The following is a 14,607-nucleotide window of genomic DNA, read 5'->3' on the forward strand; positions in this document are numbered from 1 at the left end:
TCCATCTTTTCTTCTCATTAGCTTAGTTTACAGTTGTGCCTTTAATCTTGTCTCCAGCTCTCCTGAACACCTTTTTTCCCTTAGATTTTCTTCCTATGGCACCTTACCTATCAGTTTTCTGTGTTAGTTAAAGTTTGCATTTTTGAACTCCATTGTCCTTATTTTTCTGCTCTTCTTCCTTCGTTTCCTTAGAACCATATTTGTGCTGCTCTAAATTTCCCCCTGCACCATATCATTTTCAGCCTATGTGCCCAAATCCTGGAATTCTGTATAATTTTTTGTAATGTAAAATGAGTTTCTATTTTGGAATGAATGAGAAAATGCCCCCACCATCTCCAACTTTCCTTTCCGCTTGTTTCTGCACAGTGTTTATTGTATGTAGCACTACAGTATTAATACATCAAAAAGAAATTTGTTTTACTTTCAAAATTAATTGAATTTTATGGCAGCAATATTGCTATTTAAGATTCAAGACTGAAGCTGATGACTCAAATGGGCAAGCATTTTTTTAATGAAATAGCTTCATTAAGCAATGTGCAGTGCAGTAGAGGTACAGTAGGGTCCATCTGGACTGTCTCTAATAGTATTGTTGGCTTCTGCTGGCACTCAGGACACTTTTCAAATAAGCTTGACCTATGGCATAACATTTCCCTCACTTGTTTTTCAGAAACGTAATGGGAACGTTGGCAAGACTGTCTTTGAATACAGAACACAGAATGTGGCACGCTTACCTATCATAGATATTGCCCCAGTGGACATTGGTAATACAGACCAGGAATTTGGCATTGAGATTGGGCCGGTTTGTTTTGTGTAGAAGAAAGAGGAAAATATTAACACGCTACCACCACCACCAACTAAACACAAGAACTTGGACTGATGGAAGTTAATCCTGAGACTCTTGAAGTAATGGCTGATATTGCATCAGCATTGTACATACAGTTCTTTTTAAATGCCTGGCCTCCTTCAGAATATTTATTTTACTTACAAACCTTCAATTTTAAATGATTTCAACCAACTTTTCAGTGAAGCAGTACAATTTAAAAAGGACCAATGATTACCCTTTTAAAAAATCTGAATGATAATTGTAAGGCTTTTTTGCTCACCTTCTTTGAGTGTAATTCAAAATTTATAGGTATTCTATACAGATAGTTTAAAAGTGGAGCTTTGTAAAACTCAAAGGAATACTTCTTTTGCTTGGATGCAGATTGAATAGCAGAAAAGTAGAGCACTTTTGTGAATTCTGGTTTATAATATTTGCAACCAAACACGCTTTTCCCCCAGTATGTTTAAATGAAACCAATGTTTTTCTTTCCCTGGCCAGTCACAAAAAAACCAATTTCATTAATCGAATAACGCTTTTTAAGTGAGGTCATCTTACTTGGCATTGTCCTTAGTGAAATGCTTAACTGTTCTATGTAAATGTAAAAGTCTACACAGCAGTGGATGGCCTTATATTTTATGAGACCTAGAAGAAATCCCTTCAGCATCATAAACCTTTATGGAATAGGAAAATTCAGGGGTAAATCTTTAAGTAGGTCTACATTGAATTTTAAGGGTCTGTCCTTCTCCCTCCTGACAATGTACGTACATAACTCTGTGCTATTAATGAGACTTTCACCTGGAGGAATATGTACCCTTAAATATGTCTAAAACCCAATACCCAATTGATTTCTTTTAGTACTTGCATAATCTAATAAGCCATTACATATAACATTTTATAGACAATGTCATAAGATTTTTGTCAGCTTATGTGTGTCATCAGTCATTCACATGTGTACCAGACGAAGGGTTCAGAGACTCACTGTTGCAGAGATGACTTTTTAGTTGACAACCAGTTATGCATCACCAGTAATTTTGATCTATCGAACCTGAATTGTCAGGGCAAAAAATAATCCACCATTTCTTAGCATGAGCTACCTCATCTCTAAAAGCTGGGATGCATTTAATATTCTTGTTTTTGTTTTAGATACTAAAAGGTGCTATATGCTTCTGTTATTATTCCAAGTATGGAGATAGGCAGGGCAAAAATAATTTTTTTAAGTGATGGTGCTAAAATGACTTCTGTAAAAGCCTGACAAAATAAAGATTCTTTCCACCAACATAGTTTTGAAGAGTAAAGCTGTTAGATTTCCAGTGTTTGAAAGAACAGTGTTACAGTGCATTTTGTCTGCTGGTCATATACTATATGGAATGTTTTGTAATACCAACATGTTTTATTACCTAAAGCATGTAGGTGCAAACATAATTCGAGGGTTTTTTTCTGTTTTTTTATTGCATTTGTGCTCTCCGATGTTTTGTTTGTCTCTTTAAATAAAAAAATAAACAGCTGAGGCTGTCCCAAAAGAAAAGCCATGCACATAGCTTTATTCATGTATCTTTGCAAAGCATTTAATTAAATACATGCTTCTTGTTATGTCAGTGGTTTCCTTTTTGTAGAATTCCTTCCAACATATCCTATGTCAATTCATTGCTGAGGGAAAACAGAATTTTATAATTTTTGTTGCTGTTTTAAATGATTTATATGTTTGTAAAATGTGCACCTAAAATATTTTATGTATTGGATTATAGTGGAAATTTTGAGTGGTATCCTTTTTTGTTGCACATCTCACAAAGTGGAAGTTAAATTGCACCAAAGTATTATCTCCTATCCTAGTAAAGATGCCCAGCTAATACTCTTTGGAACTCCAGGATGTCAGAATTTTTATTCATGCCTGAATAAAATGTAATGATCAAATCAGTACGTCAGTTTAAATAATCTCTGATGTTATAAAATATAATTTATAGACCATTTCCAAAGTTATATTTGCTATGATCAAGATAATCAAAAATTAATGTTCAAATAATCAGTCATTCCTAAATTGTAATAGTTCTAGCACTGTAAATTTTAAGTTTGTATGTGCGCACTTGTATACAATATTTATACACAGGAAGTCCCAAGAGTGTTCAGAGGTTCACATTCTGCCTACATGACAAAGGCTCAGTTTTGCACTTTTCACTAGGGCAAAACTCTTATTAAAATCTGGTTAAAGTCTACAGGATAGGCCCCTTCAGAGCTGATGGTCAGTCTATTTGTGGCTGAATGACTTTCGTGAACAGTGGTTAGTACATAATGCTTTATCACAAATTTAGATATTGCTAACTGGTGGTAGTTTGTCATATGGTGGTGTCCTGGGGTTTATTCAAAGGCATAAAATAAGGAGAAAGTAAACTAAGGACGAATCTTTTACTCTGTTTCAAGATTTAAAATACTTTTAGTCTCTGACCTGCATCCGCTGGGCCAGAAATAGTATACTTCTGCTTTAGATTAGATGGATTTTAGGTATATAGGGTGCATTATGACTCCCAGTGTCATAACAAGAAGTAGTTAGCCATTCCACCTTGAATGGTCTCTTACAATATGTGCTAACTACTAATGCTAGACAATCTGTGTCACCTTGCATTTTCCTATGACGCTGGAAGTACCTTTCCCAGACCTGAAGAAGAGCTCTGTGTGGCTCTAAAGCTTGTCCAAATTTTATTAGAAGTTGGTCCAATAAAAAATATTACCTCACGCACCTTGTCTCTTGTTTTCCAAATGCCCACCTACTACCACCTATTGATCCCAATGGGAGTGAAGCCAGATTGCCCTTAGTGAGAGGTGATGGTAAAATGTTAAAGGGCAATGCACACTTTAGATACCTCCATCCCGTAGTAGTGATGTGAGGAACAGACAAATGAAAAACTCTCGTGTGTCTTCAGAAATCAGTTTAATCTAATCTGGAACTTCAAATACTATTATGCACTGATCATAAGTGTATGCCTATTGCATGGTATCACTACAGGGGTGGGGAGTAGTGGTCATTTGGCTACTGTAACTTGCATTTCTATACATTCCCATGTTTGGATTATTTTTTAAATTTAAGCTAACCTGCATTTTCTGGGTTTCTAATGCTTGTTCTTGGGTTAGTTACAGCAATCCTGTAATGCTTTTATCCTTATGTTACTGACATGCACGCTCACCCTTAACATCAGTTCAATGTAGTTTTAGATCTGGGAAGATATATACACAATTAAACATATATAAATATAAGACTGATAATATGTATAGGCCCACCCTATGCCTCCCTTCTCCCCACTAGGCATGGGGCTCTGCACAAGTACAAGGGTTTGGCTCCAACTGTAGAATCAGAGTCCACCCAAGTAACCCTTGCACTCTGCCAGGGTAGGGAGCTTGGGAAGACACGCTATGACTTGTGAACACAAACCAATGATCTCGCTCTCTGCCAGGACCTGGGGCTCTGAGAGGGTGAGCTGTGCTTTGCAGCCACAAGTTTCCAATTCTTGCAGTCTACCCAGGCAGGGGCTGAGCGTCACACAGGCATGCATGGCCTCAAACCCTGCCTGAGGCCATAACTCCGCTGTGGGGTGCTCAACCGAGAGCATAGGCATTCCCATAGCCAGGAGAACCCTCCCAGCCTACTCAAGAGTAAATTTTGCCGAGATACCAAATCCCTCAAAAGCTAAAAGCAAGCCCTCCTCACCTGCCCCCCGCCCACATAAGGCAGCTATTTGAATTTTTAATGAGCAAACCACGTTAAATAAAAACCAGGGTTTTAACCCTTTCTCTTTTGCTTTCCACCCTGACACTGAGTTTGCTGGAACTTTTCTCTCCTGCACAGACAGGGCCTGTATCAGTGTGAGCTCAGTGCCCCTCCCCTACCCTGCAGCACAGCTTGTTAAGGGGTGATTGCAGCCTGGTCTCCAGGTGCTGCCTGTGAGGAGCGGCGCCTGGTGGGCTCTGCTGGGGAAAGTGCGCGGGGGTCTAGCTGCAGCAGAGTGGGCAGGGTGGCTGTGTTTGGTTTTCAGCCCACCCGGGGCCTGCCAGGGAAAGGGGCACAGTGACTGAAAGGCAGGTAGGGGGGCTGTACATTAAAGCAAAGGGCGCGTGGGACAGTTTGTGCCCAGAATACAGTCACAAGTAGACACCGCACCATGTGGGATTACCAGGCAGTAAGTGAGGCCTGATGTATGGCGTAAAGCCCTGCGTGGTACTTGCTCAATCCTGAAGTACTGACATGAGTGCCAGCTGGCTGGGGGAGGAGGCAGATGCCCAGGGAATGGCTACTCTTCCCCCCCACCGGCCCCGCCCTTAAATGTGGTTGTGGGGAACTGTCCATTTCAAAGACTCTTTGGCTCTTTTGTTATGCTGAGGCTCATGTTATACAATATAGCCAGGTTAGCATTCAGACTGCATAAAGCAGAGCCCTTGCAAATATCTTAAGTGCTGCGTGTTCCCGAGTCCCCCCATCCCCATCGTCCAGGAGTAAAAGAAGTAAGGAAGTAACCTGAATGACGTAATTAAAAGCCCCACCAGAGATGAAATGCTCTGGAAATGTGGAAGACAACGAGCAGAGGTTTAAATAGTGCTTCACTCTTTCTCTGCAGTGAATATTGTGACCCGACAAAAAGGAAGCGGGTCACAAGGCAGTCTTATTTCTGGTAAGAGTTGGTTGGTGTGAGTTAGTTTTCAGTGAAGACAGGCAGAAGAGGCTAACTATGAAATGGGGTGTGTGTCAGAAATAGGAGGGAGTACTGCACGTCACGTGAAATTGAAACCCAGGGGGAGAGATGCTTTCAGCTGGAGTACAAAAAGAAAGTGAAGCCACAGAGCAGAGGTGGGCAAATTTTTCGGCCTGAGGACCACATCGGGGTTCCAAAAATTGTATGGAGAGCTGGGTGGGAAGGCTGTGCCTCCCCAAACAGCCTGCCCCCCCACCATCCGCCCCCTCCCACGTCCCACCCCAATCGTCTCCCTCAGAACCCCCCCCATTCACCCCTCCCACCCGGCTCCCTGTCCCCTGATGGCCGTGACCCCCATGCACACCCCCACACCCTCGACAGACCCCTCCACCCAGGACTCCCACACCTATCCAACCCCTGCCCCAAAGAACCTCCACCTCGTCCAACTGCCCCTGTTCCCTGTCCTCTGACTGCCCCGAGTCCCCTGCCCTTTAGCTAACCCCCCCACACCACATCCCCTAATCATGCCGCTCAGAGCATCAGGTCTGGTGGCCACACCACCTGGCCGGAGCCAGCCACACTGCCGCGCTGCCTGGCTAGAGCACACAGGCCCACTGCCCACAGTGCTGAGGCTGTGGGGAGCCGGAGGGAGTGGGGGGCAGCAGGGGAGGGGGCCGGGGAGGGCTAGCTTTGCCGGACGGGCGCTCAAGGGCCAGGCAGGACAGTCCCACGGGCCATAGTTTGCCCACCTCTGTCACAGAGTCTCAGATTGAGGAGCCAATTCTTTACTTTTGAAGAGGTAATTGAGTTCTTGATAGAAGACCAGAGCCAGACTGGGATCTGGGACCAAAAAGCCTGAGCTACTACTGAAAGACCCAGAAGTAACCCTTGACAAGGGGTGGGGGGGGAGTTTCCAAGCAAATGGGGAGGGGGGGGGACAAATTCTGAGCTGTATTTAGCACTGTTAAACAGCAGAATGACACTAGTGCAGTTGTCCCTTGCTGACACTGCGCAGTGACATTCACCGTGCCTGTGTTACATACAATGTCAGCGACACTAAGGTCTTGCAGCCATACAGCGACACAGCTAAGGCAAAACAAACAAAAAGCTGTATGAGTGTGGGGTCCTAGGAGCTGCATGACAATCGCGCTGTCTGTGCATGTTTACATAGTCCTGCCTCAGCATGGCTGCACTACCTTTCATGGACCCTCCCAACCCTTCATTTTATGAGCCAATCTACCCCCTCTGAGTCAGCGTTGAGGCACAAACTTGGACAGGTAGATATGGGAGTGGATTGGGAAGTAGCAGCTAGAAAGCTATGGCTCAGTGTTACTGCACGCATCCAGGTAGTGTACATATTTAGTGCCTATGATCCCAGTCATGTACTGTGTCAGTTAATGTCCTCTGGTACTTAGGCGTGCTTTGTACCATGCAGGATTGCGCCCTAATGGGGAATGACTTTAGCTTGTGCCAGGTCATTGAGTTGTTTAACTAGCTGTGCCAGAGCGTTTTATTCGGTTAAGAAACATGATGCCAAAAGTGGGTAACATTTGCTGATCAGATTGGTGTGACTACTCATGTGCAGTTACCAGTTCCATGGTTTTTGTTCAGTTGCTTCTCCTGAGGGAAGTCTGTGCCAACAAAATTAAAAAGTCCGAGCACAATATTTTAAAATGCTGCCAATTTTATTTGTCAGTAAATAAATATGGAGGCTCCAGCATGGCAGTGAGATCATAGGCTACTGGGTTCATGGAGGTGGGAGCTCACCCTGCAGCTCTCCTCCCGTGGGGACAGGGATTGGGTGGTGAGGCTGCACCTGACCCAATGTACTTGCCAGGCCTGCCCCAGAAACACTATGGGGGCCCTGCCTCTCCATACCAGGTGTAGGCAGGCAGGCTTAGCCCAGCAAGAGCCAAGTGTAGAGGGGCTTAATGTGGGGAAATCCAGGTGTTGGGCAAGAGAGTTGAGGAACTCTGGGTGTGGGTGGTTCATTGGTGGATCTGGATGCATGGGGGCTTGTGTGTGTGTGTGTGTGTGCGTGTGTGTGTGTTTCCAGGTCAAGGGGCAATGGGACTCTGCGGGGGGGGGTTAAGGTTGTTGGGGCTGAGCAGGAGGGGTCTGGGTAGGGAAGGGGGGATTTGGGATTTAGCAGGGAGTCTGGGTGTAGGGAGCTCAGTGGAGGGGTCTGGGAGCTGGGGGAGTGGGGCTTTGGTGGGGTCTGGGTGCATCTGATTGGGGCTCAGTTGAGTGGGGGGGGGCATGTGTAGGGAACTCATTGGGGTAGTACAGCAGGGTGAGGCTCCTCAGGGTAGGGGTTTGATGCTCCTGCTTAATGGGGGAGCCGCAGCTGCTGCCAAGGGGAAGCTGCATACCAGGCTCCTGCTTCCCATCCCAATTTCCCTCTCATTGCCTTCTCCCCACTATCCCCTGCCCCTATTCTCCTCCTCTCACTCCCACATCTCCCACCCCCATTCCTTACCTACTACAGCTCTGAAAATCTCTGGATAGGATGCAGATATAAAGTGGATAGCTGCAGATCATTTTTGCGGCTCATGGATTGGATGTACATACAAATTTTGTATCTGCACAGGGCTTTATTGCCCACTGCCTCTTCCCTTCCCCTTCCTCCATTTACCCTGCCCCACTATGAGTACTCACTGTTGTACAGAAAACAGGATGGCTCCTAGCACAGAGAAGGGGATCACAACTGTCACTAGGACCCAGGAGGTGGTGTCTGAGTGGCATCCTCCTCTAGCCGGGCGGCACTGCTCTCGCGGAAACGGAGGGCGGGGCACAGTATCATGTATCCCCCACATGTCCCCTCCACACCTCACCTCTGTTTGGGAAGGCAATGGCTCCCCCAAACTACACCCATGAGCAACCCCAGCCCAGTCCCATCCTCCCCACATGGCTTCCCTTTGCTGCCCAGTCATTTTCTGTGGGAGGATATGAATTCTGCACATGTGCAGTGGCACAGAATTCTCCCAGGAGTAAAATGCATAAATACAGCAGGTTTCATTTCAGACTTCATTTGACCTATTATGCTTTCTTTGCCTTTGCAATTGGCTATAGTTGTGCTACTTTGTATCTCTACCTTTTTTGGCATTGTATAGAGTAGAACTGGTGAATAGAAAGGCATGAGGCCCTCTCAAATTATGCATAATTAGCCAAGTTATGACCCTTAGATTTTTTTTGTTCCCTATTGATCAACTGTTCTGGCACATAAGGATTGAGATTCAGTCTCAGCTGACCTTTCCAAACTTATAACTACTTGTGCACCTCATTCCTGTAAATGACAAACCCTCACTATCCTTTAATAGTTAGGGCTTCTGGGGAGGGAAACTGTGGTGTAGTTTATGTTGATAGTTTACTCTGAAATAATGAAGTTATATAAATTGTTTCAAAATTATTAAAAATGACAAATTGCCTGGTAAAAAACTTGACCATTTTAGTTGGGTCCTTCTTTGCCTTTTTTGTGGGGGTCTCTCTGTTGTGAGAGGAGACATTCCAAAGGCTCTTTACAGTTGAATGGCAGATGGGAGAGGATAGCAGCATGTGTCATTGAGCTGCAAGTTACTTGGCAAAAACCCAGCTGTGAGGACTGGTCTGTACCGAGCTAGTAATTGAGACCTGAAGGGGAAATGAGAAAACCTGCTCTCACCTTTGAATTGTTAATGACACATGGCTTGCACTGCCATTGATGGGTAGAAGATTGCATACTCTACTTCTCTTTATCCCACTCCTTTCATAAGCACTAAAATGTACTTAAACATGTAAAAAAAAAAGAAAGGCCAGGATCATTTGAGGATAAAAGTCTCTTTCTTGCCTTATTGCAGTTGTGCTTACTAGAGAAGAGTAGAATATTCTACGTAAGAATGGCCATACTGGCTCAGACCAATGGTCCATCTAGCCCAATATCCTGTCTTCCAACAGGGGCCAGTGTCAAGTGCCCCAGAAGGAATGAACAGAACAGGTAATCATCAGGTGATCCATCCCTGTCGCCTATTCCCAGCTTCTGGCAAACAGACATTAGGGACACCATCCCTGCCCAACCTGGCTAATAGCCATTGATGGACCTATCCTCTATGAATTTATCTAGTTCTTTTTTGAACCTCCTTCCCCCCCTCTGCCCATCACCTCCCAGGAGGCTGTGGCTGTAAGAAAAGCCCCTGGTGTCTTGCCACTACACTGCATGAGGCTTTCCCCCATGTACAGGGTCCATACATCTTCAGTTCCAAAAACACAGGTTTTGCTCCTAGTTTATATTTTGATTCACTGTGACTGTACTAAATTCCTCCATCTGTGCCGACCTGGTTCTGTCTTCTTAGAGCCATACTAGCAGCAGGCAGACGGTAATGATGACAAAGGCCAAGGGCATACTGACAACATCCTTGCCAGTGAGGTTTACAAGATTCCAGCTCAGCGAGTAAGGCTCCAAAAACATGTTCCTTCCCAATAGGCTAAGGCTATTAGGGTTAGTCCACTAGTGTTTTTATGCTACTCCAATAATATAAAGATGTACTGAAATGTTTCACAAGTGGCAAAAATCAGTACAACTTTCCTGAAAAGACCTATATTTGCTATTCATCACAGGTACTGTTATTTTTGTTTTTAGTGTTTTCCTTGTGTTCTGATGTGCCAATTATTGCTTTCTATATAGGGTGATAGGTAGTGCTAGACAGCTAAATGACTTTAGTAGGGAACAATATATCCATGGGGTATTCATTCAAAAAAACTTTTAAAAACTATGAATTGAACACCTTCAAAGCTGTCCCATTTGGTTGTCTAATTGTTTTAATTCAAAAGCTTCTTCCTTTTCAAATGGAATTGGTCATTTGTAGCTTCATAGTGACAAATGAATATGCCAAATACATTTCCTATGTTATCCAAACATCTTTAACAGTAATAGTCCAAGTACTGCCATCAGTTATGCCAGTGCAGCCTACTGAAGTAATTTCACAGAGCAGACGTTTGTTCCCTTATAAGTGTTTTAATAGTTGCAGACAATGTTAAAAGTACCTGGTAATGTGGGATTTTCAAAAGCAATTTAATGGAGCTATGTTAGGCTATGCTCATCATTTTAGAAAAGCCCACCCTACATTGATTTGTGCCTTTAGGCACAGCCCTGAGCAAAGGGTAGTGCACCAGGCACTACTGTGATGCAGAAACCTACCTACTTGTATGTGTGATTTCCTCCCTTGCTTTCTCTTTTACTAGTAATCGCTAGTAACTTATGGCTGACCTACACCAGAAGCCATATTACTATCCATGCTGTTCAGATTCAGTTGTTCTGCCTTGGGGAAGGTGGATCCACCGAATCACCTGCTCCAGGGGAGCAATAAACTGGACCCAAGTGCTAAGTAGAGGTTTGGAAGGTGTTCTTATTCCCTTGCACAGGCACCTAATCCAAGTCACCGTCTATCAGATCATTTATTTTTGACGTTAAATGTAATGGTAACTTTCATATTAATATGAGTAGTTAAGAATAGACAAAAGGGAGATAATGTGCTATATCAATGTTGTTTCATCCAGATTTCTAGACAGAAGTTCTCTTCAACAGCACAAAATATATAGATGTGTCAATCATTTTGCTGGCTTGTGCGCTGTTCAAATGAGCATCACTGTTGACTATACTATGCTGTGTGATAGTCAAAATTTTACTGTCAGTTATGTACATTACCACTTCTACAGTAGCTTTCTCCACTCATTTCCTAACCCCTCCATTTCTATGTGGGTAAAATTCAGCCTTGACTGCTATAAAGCCTATCTCCTGCTTATATTCCATGTATTTGCAGTACAGGCACTATGCTGGCTCTCAGCATGGGGTTGAATTTCAATTGCACAGAATTTACATGTTTCTGTTCAGCTTCCAAAGGATTTGTGACATTAATCAAATCATTTTCCAAAGTACCATGTCCTGTGTCTGTCATGTGTAACAGGTTTTCAGTACTGACCCTATGGAATAATAGTCCAAAAAGCTGATCACAGATAGTTTTAACTTTAAATTTCTAAGTAAAAAAATACTTTAGTGCAGCAGGTAGCATTTCTTAGTACTAAACTGTAAACTCTCTGGGTGAAATCCTGCAATTTTGCTTGAGGAAAGATTACTCAGTCCTTTTTCTGGCAAAACTCTGTTATGACTTTGCTTCCCTGTTAGTAAAGTTGGGAGTAAAGGATAAGAATAGTGAAGTGAAAAAATGAGGAGTTTTATTAAGATATTTATTATGTGTCTCTGTAAGGAAAAGACCAACAACAATATAAAAGATTACAAAGATGGTTAACCTTCAACACTACAAATGTGTTAATGTGATGAAAGAAGCTCACAATTCTGCATCTTTGACTTTTACAGAGTGAAGGGAGAATGACCTCAAAAATAGTGCCCCAATCCTAATCTCTGACAGGAGACATTTACAGTTGTTGTTAATCCTTTAATGCAAGTCAATAAACCTGTCTTGCAGATTTAGAAGTGAAAAATACATTAGCACCATCACATTAGACTTTTACACTTCCCTAATTTTAGTGGTCTTGACCAGCAATGACAGGAAAGTATAGAAGCACCCTTGAAAACAGAATACCATAATTTTATTGTTGGATTGTAACATTCGGGTGTTCCAACTAATCAGTAAAGAAAAATACAATTGTATACCTAATTCCCTTGAATTAACCAATGGTTCCAATGTATTTTGATTTGGCTGTTTGTTTTTTGCTGTAATTCATCAAACTCATCCCAGTTTCTGTCCATGTTGAGGTAGTTGAAACGGGGAAGTCTTTCTATCTTTATGGACTGCGTCTTAGGGTAAACTTTGATGCTGGGAGCAATCAGTGCTGTGTAAATTGGCTTTCATTCAACTAATAGAAGACAGTATTGTTTTGTTGAGTGTTGAAGTTTTATTATAGCACCACGGAGACATGTTTTGAAGATGGAATTTGGTTAAAAAAAGCAAAAAGCATTTTTATTGTACTCTGTGTAATTAAAAACAATTAACCCTTTGTTGAATTACCTTTTTTCCTCCAGAAAATTTGTAAATAAATAACTGGGATACAGTTGAGCATCTGTACCAGTTGACAAGGTTAAAACAAAAGGAGAGTGTGGATTTGCTTGCTGGGGTTTTAGAAAAAGCAGTATCCTTGATTTTATAAGAAACAGACTGGGCCAATGTCCACACCAAATTCCTGATCAGGACCACCAATATCCATGGGAGCAATATCCACCACAGGCAACCTCATTGTCTTGCGCGTTCTGTATTCAAAGACTGTTTTACCCCATTCTCCAGTGTGCTTCTGCAAAAATTGAAGAGAAAACCAGTTTAGAGAAATCCAATATAGTTTTACAAGGAGGTTATTTTACTTAATTTCGCACCTGTTGTTCCTCACATTGATGTTTGATCCCCTGCAGCACTCAAAGTACTGCATTTCTCTAATCATTATCTTCTTGGAAAGACATATGTTTAAAATAACTCTTTATTAGTGTTCAAATGCTGGGCCAGGTAAGGGAAAATCAGCAGATGGTTACAGCTCCCTGAACAGATCTATTGCATACTTGGTGTCTGTGTAGCTTAGAGTGGTTAGGACACATTGCAGTGCTCCAGCCCAGCATTGAGACATGCTCCCCATCCTTGTGCAATGAGCACAAATGTGCTAGTAAGCACAGGAAAGGGAAACAGGAAAAAATAAGCTGCACTTTGCATTTGTCTCATGCATGCGAAAAAACGACAGCAAGAGGTTGCAATGTAAACCAGGCTCAGACTACTTTAAGTTGCACTTTCTGTGATGCACATGGGTATCTTTTGTGCCATCGAGACCTCAGATCACTTCAGTAGTGACCAGCAATTGCGTAAGCTGTGGTGCATTAGTTTCTGCTGTCTAAACAGACTGCTGTTATTCACATCAACTGGCATGCCTGATCATAACTGCCATTCATCAGCTGCTGTTGCAACAGGCTTAGACTAGCTGCCTGCATGTTGCTATCGAAAGGTTCCCTGCCTGTTCCTGGTACCTGCCAGCACTGAGCATACTGCCAAAGAGTAGTGGGAGTTCCCTCAATTGCGGCTTTATCCTGGATGATGTCAGTCCTGCCTCAAGTGAACTCATCAATGAGTAGACTTCATGGCATCAGTACCCTCCAGCTATATATGATCGTGGAGCAGTGCTCCCTTGAAACATAGGCCAAAGCACCTACCTCAAAGGGAGATGAAATTGTCTATAGGGCATCTCTGTCTTAGTGCAGTTTTTTTTCTCCCATGTGAATTTTTGCATGGTTAGGACAATTGAGCCCTTAATATTCAATTCTTAGTTCAACAAACAGCTCCACTTTGGACTGAATAGAATTAGGTTTGGGGTGGGATCAGAACTTCAGCACCATGACTTGGATGAAAGGAGAAAGAAAAGAGGGCCTCTAAAAGAAGACCTTTGTAAAGCACAGTTTTGAATAGCATCTTACTCCACAAACAGTGCTGTTGATTTCAAAGCTGTTTTTAGCAGGGAGCCTGTAGCAAGGGCCAGTGCAGAGAGCACGGTCCCGGGAGGTGGCATAATGCTGCCAGTGCCTATTCCTTGGTTGTGCTGGCAAAGGGTATGCTATACCCACAAGTGGCCAACCATGTGAACTAGCTCACTTGGCTCCACCTAAACCCATGCACCAGCACCGGTTCCACCTATTCCCTGTCCGACCTTGCTCAAGCTTCTGGAGTGCATTCTCTGAGATATCTGAGCATCACAGCTGCAACTCTGTCCAGCCATGGCCATGCCTGTGGGAGTCTTTGCCCTTTCCTGTATCCCTGCATGGCTAGGATCCCATCTATCCCTATATGTGGTGCTATCTTACAAAAATTCTGTGTACTTACAGTACAGCCATCTTCCAGAACGGCATATGTGAATTTGCTGTTTCCTTCAGCCTTGAACTCACTCTCAATTGAGCTCATCAGTTTCAGAGCTTTCTTAACATTTCCACTGGCCTGATCCACGTAAGCAATGCTGTTCTTGCAGTGATAAGTAATATTCTGAGAGGCACGGCTAGAGAGCAATCTAAGGAATGCCATCTGCACATCTGAAACATCTTCTGGAAGCTCTGGATCTCCATAGCTGAACTGTGGTACAACACACAAAACA

General features: G+C 43.1%; 2 protein-coding genes across 2 annotated transcripts in view; one reads left to right on the forward strand and one right to left on the reverse strand.

Annotated features, from left to right (window-relative positions):
- The window catches only part of COL5A2 (collagen type V alpha 2 chain), a 183,207-nt gene extending 180,473 nt beyond the window's left edge, over nt 1–2,734 (forward strand). Inside the window, exon 54 of the mRNA XM_032802587.2 lies at nt 668–2,734. Coding sequence (XP_032658478.1) covers nt 668–814 — 147 coding nt within the window. The 3' untranslated portion in view covers nt 815–2,734. The remainder of the gene's footprint in view (nt 1–667) is intronic.
- An 8,967-nt stretch (nt 2,735–11,701) lies between these two features.
- The window catches only part of COL3A1 (collagen type III alpha 1 chain), a 66,541-nt gene continuing 63,635 nt past the window's right edge, over nt 11,702–14,607 (reverse strand). The window contains exons 50-51 of the mRNA XM_032802588.2: nt 14,343–14,585; nt 11,702–12,780 (exon numbers count right to left, since the gene is read on the reverse strand). Of these exons, the coding sequence (XP_032658479.1) occupies nt 12,634–12,780; nt 14,343–14,585 (390 nt within the window). The 3' untranslated portion in view covers nt 11,702–12,633. The remainder of the gene's footprint in view (nt 12,781–14,342; nt 14,586–14,607) is intronic.

The sequence above is a fragment of the Chelonoidis abingdonii genome, chromosome 10, assembly GCF_003597395.2.
Source record: "Chelonoidis abingdonii isolate Lonesome George chromosome 10, CheloAbing_2.0, whole genome shotgun sequence".
NCBI classification, from domain to species: domain Eukaryota; kingdom Metazoa; phylum Chordata; order Testudines; family Testudinidae; genus Chelonoidis; species Chelonoidis abingdonii.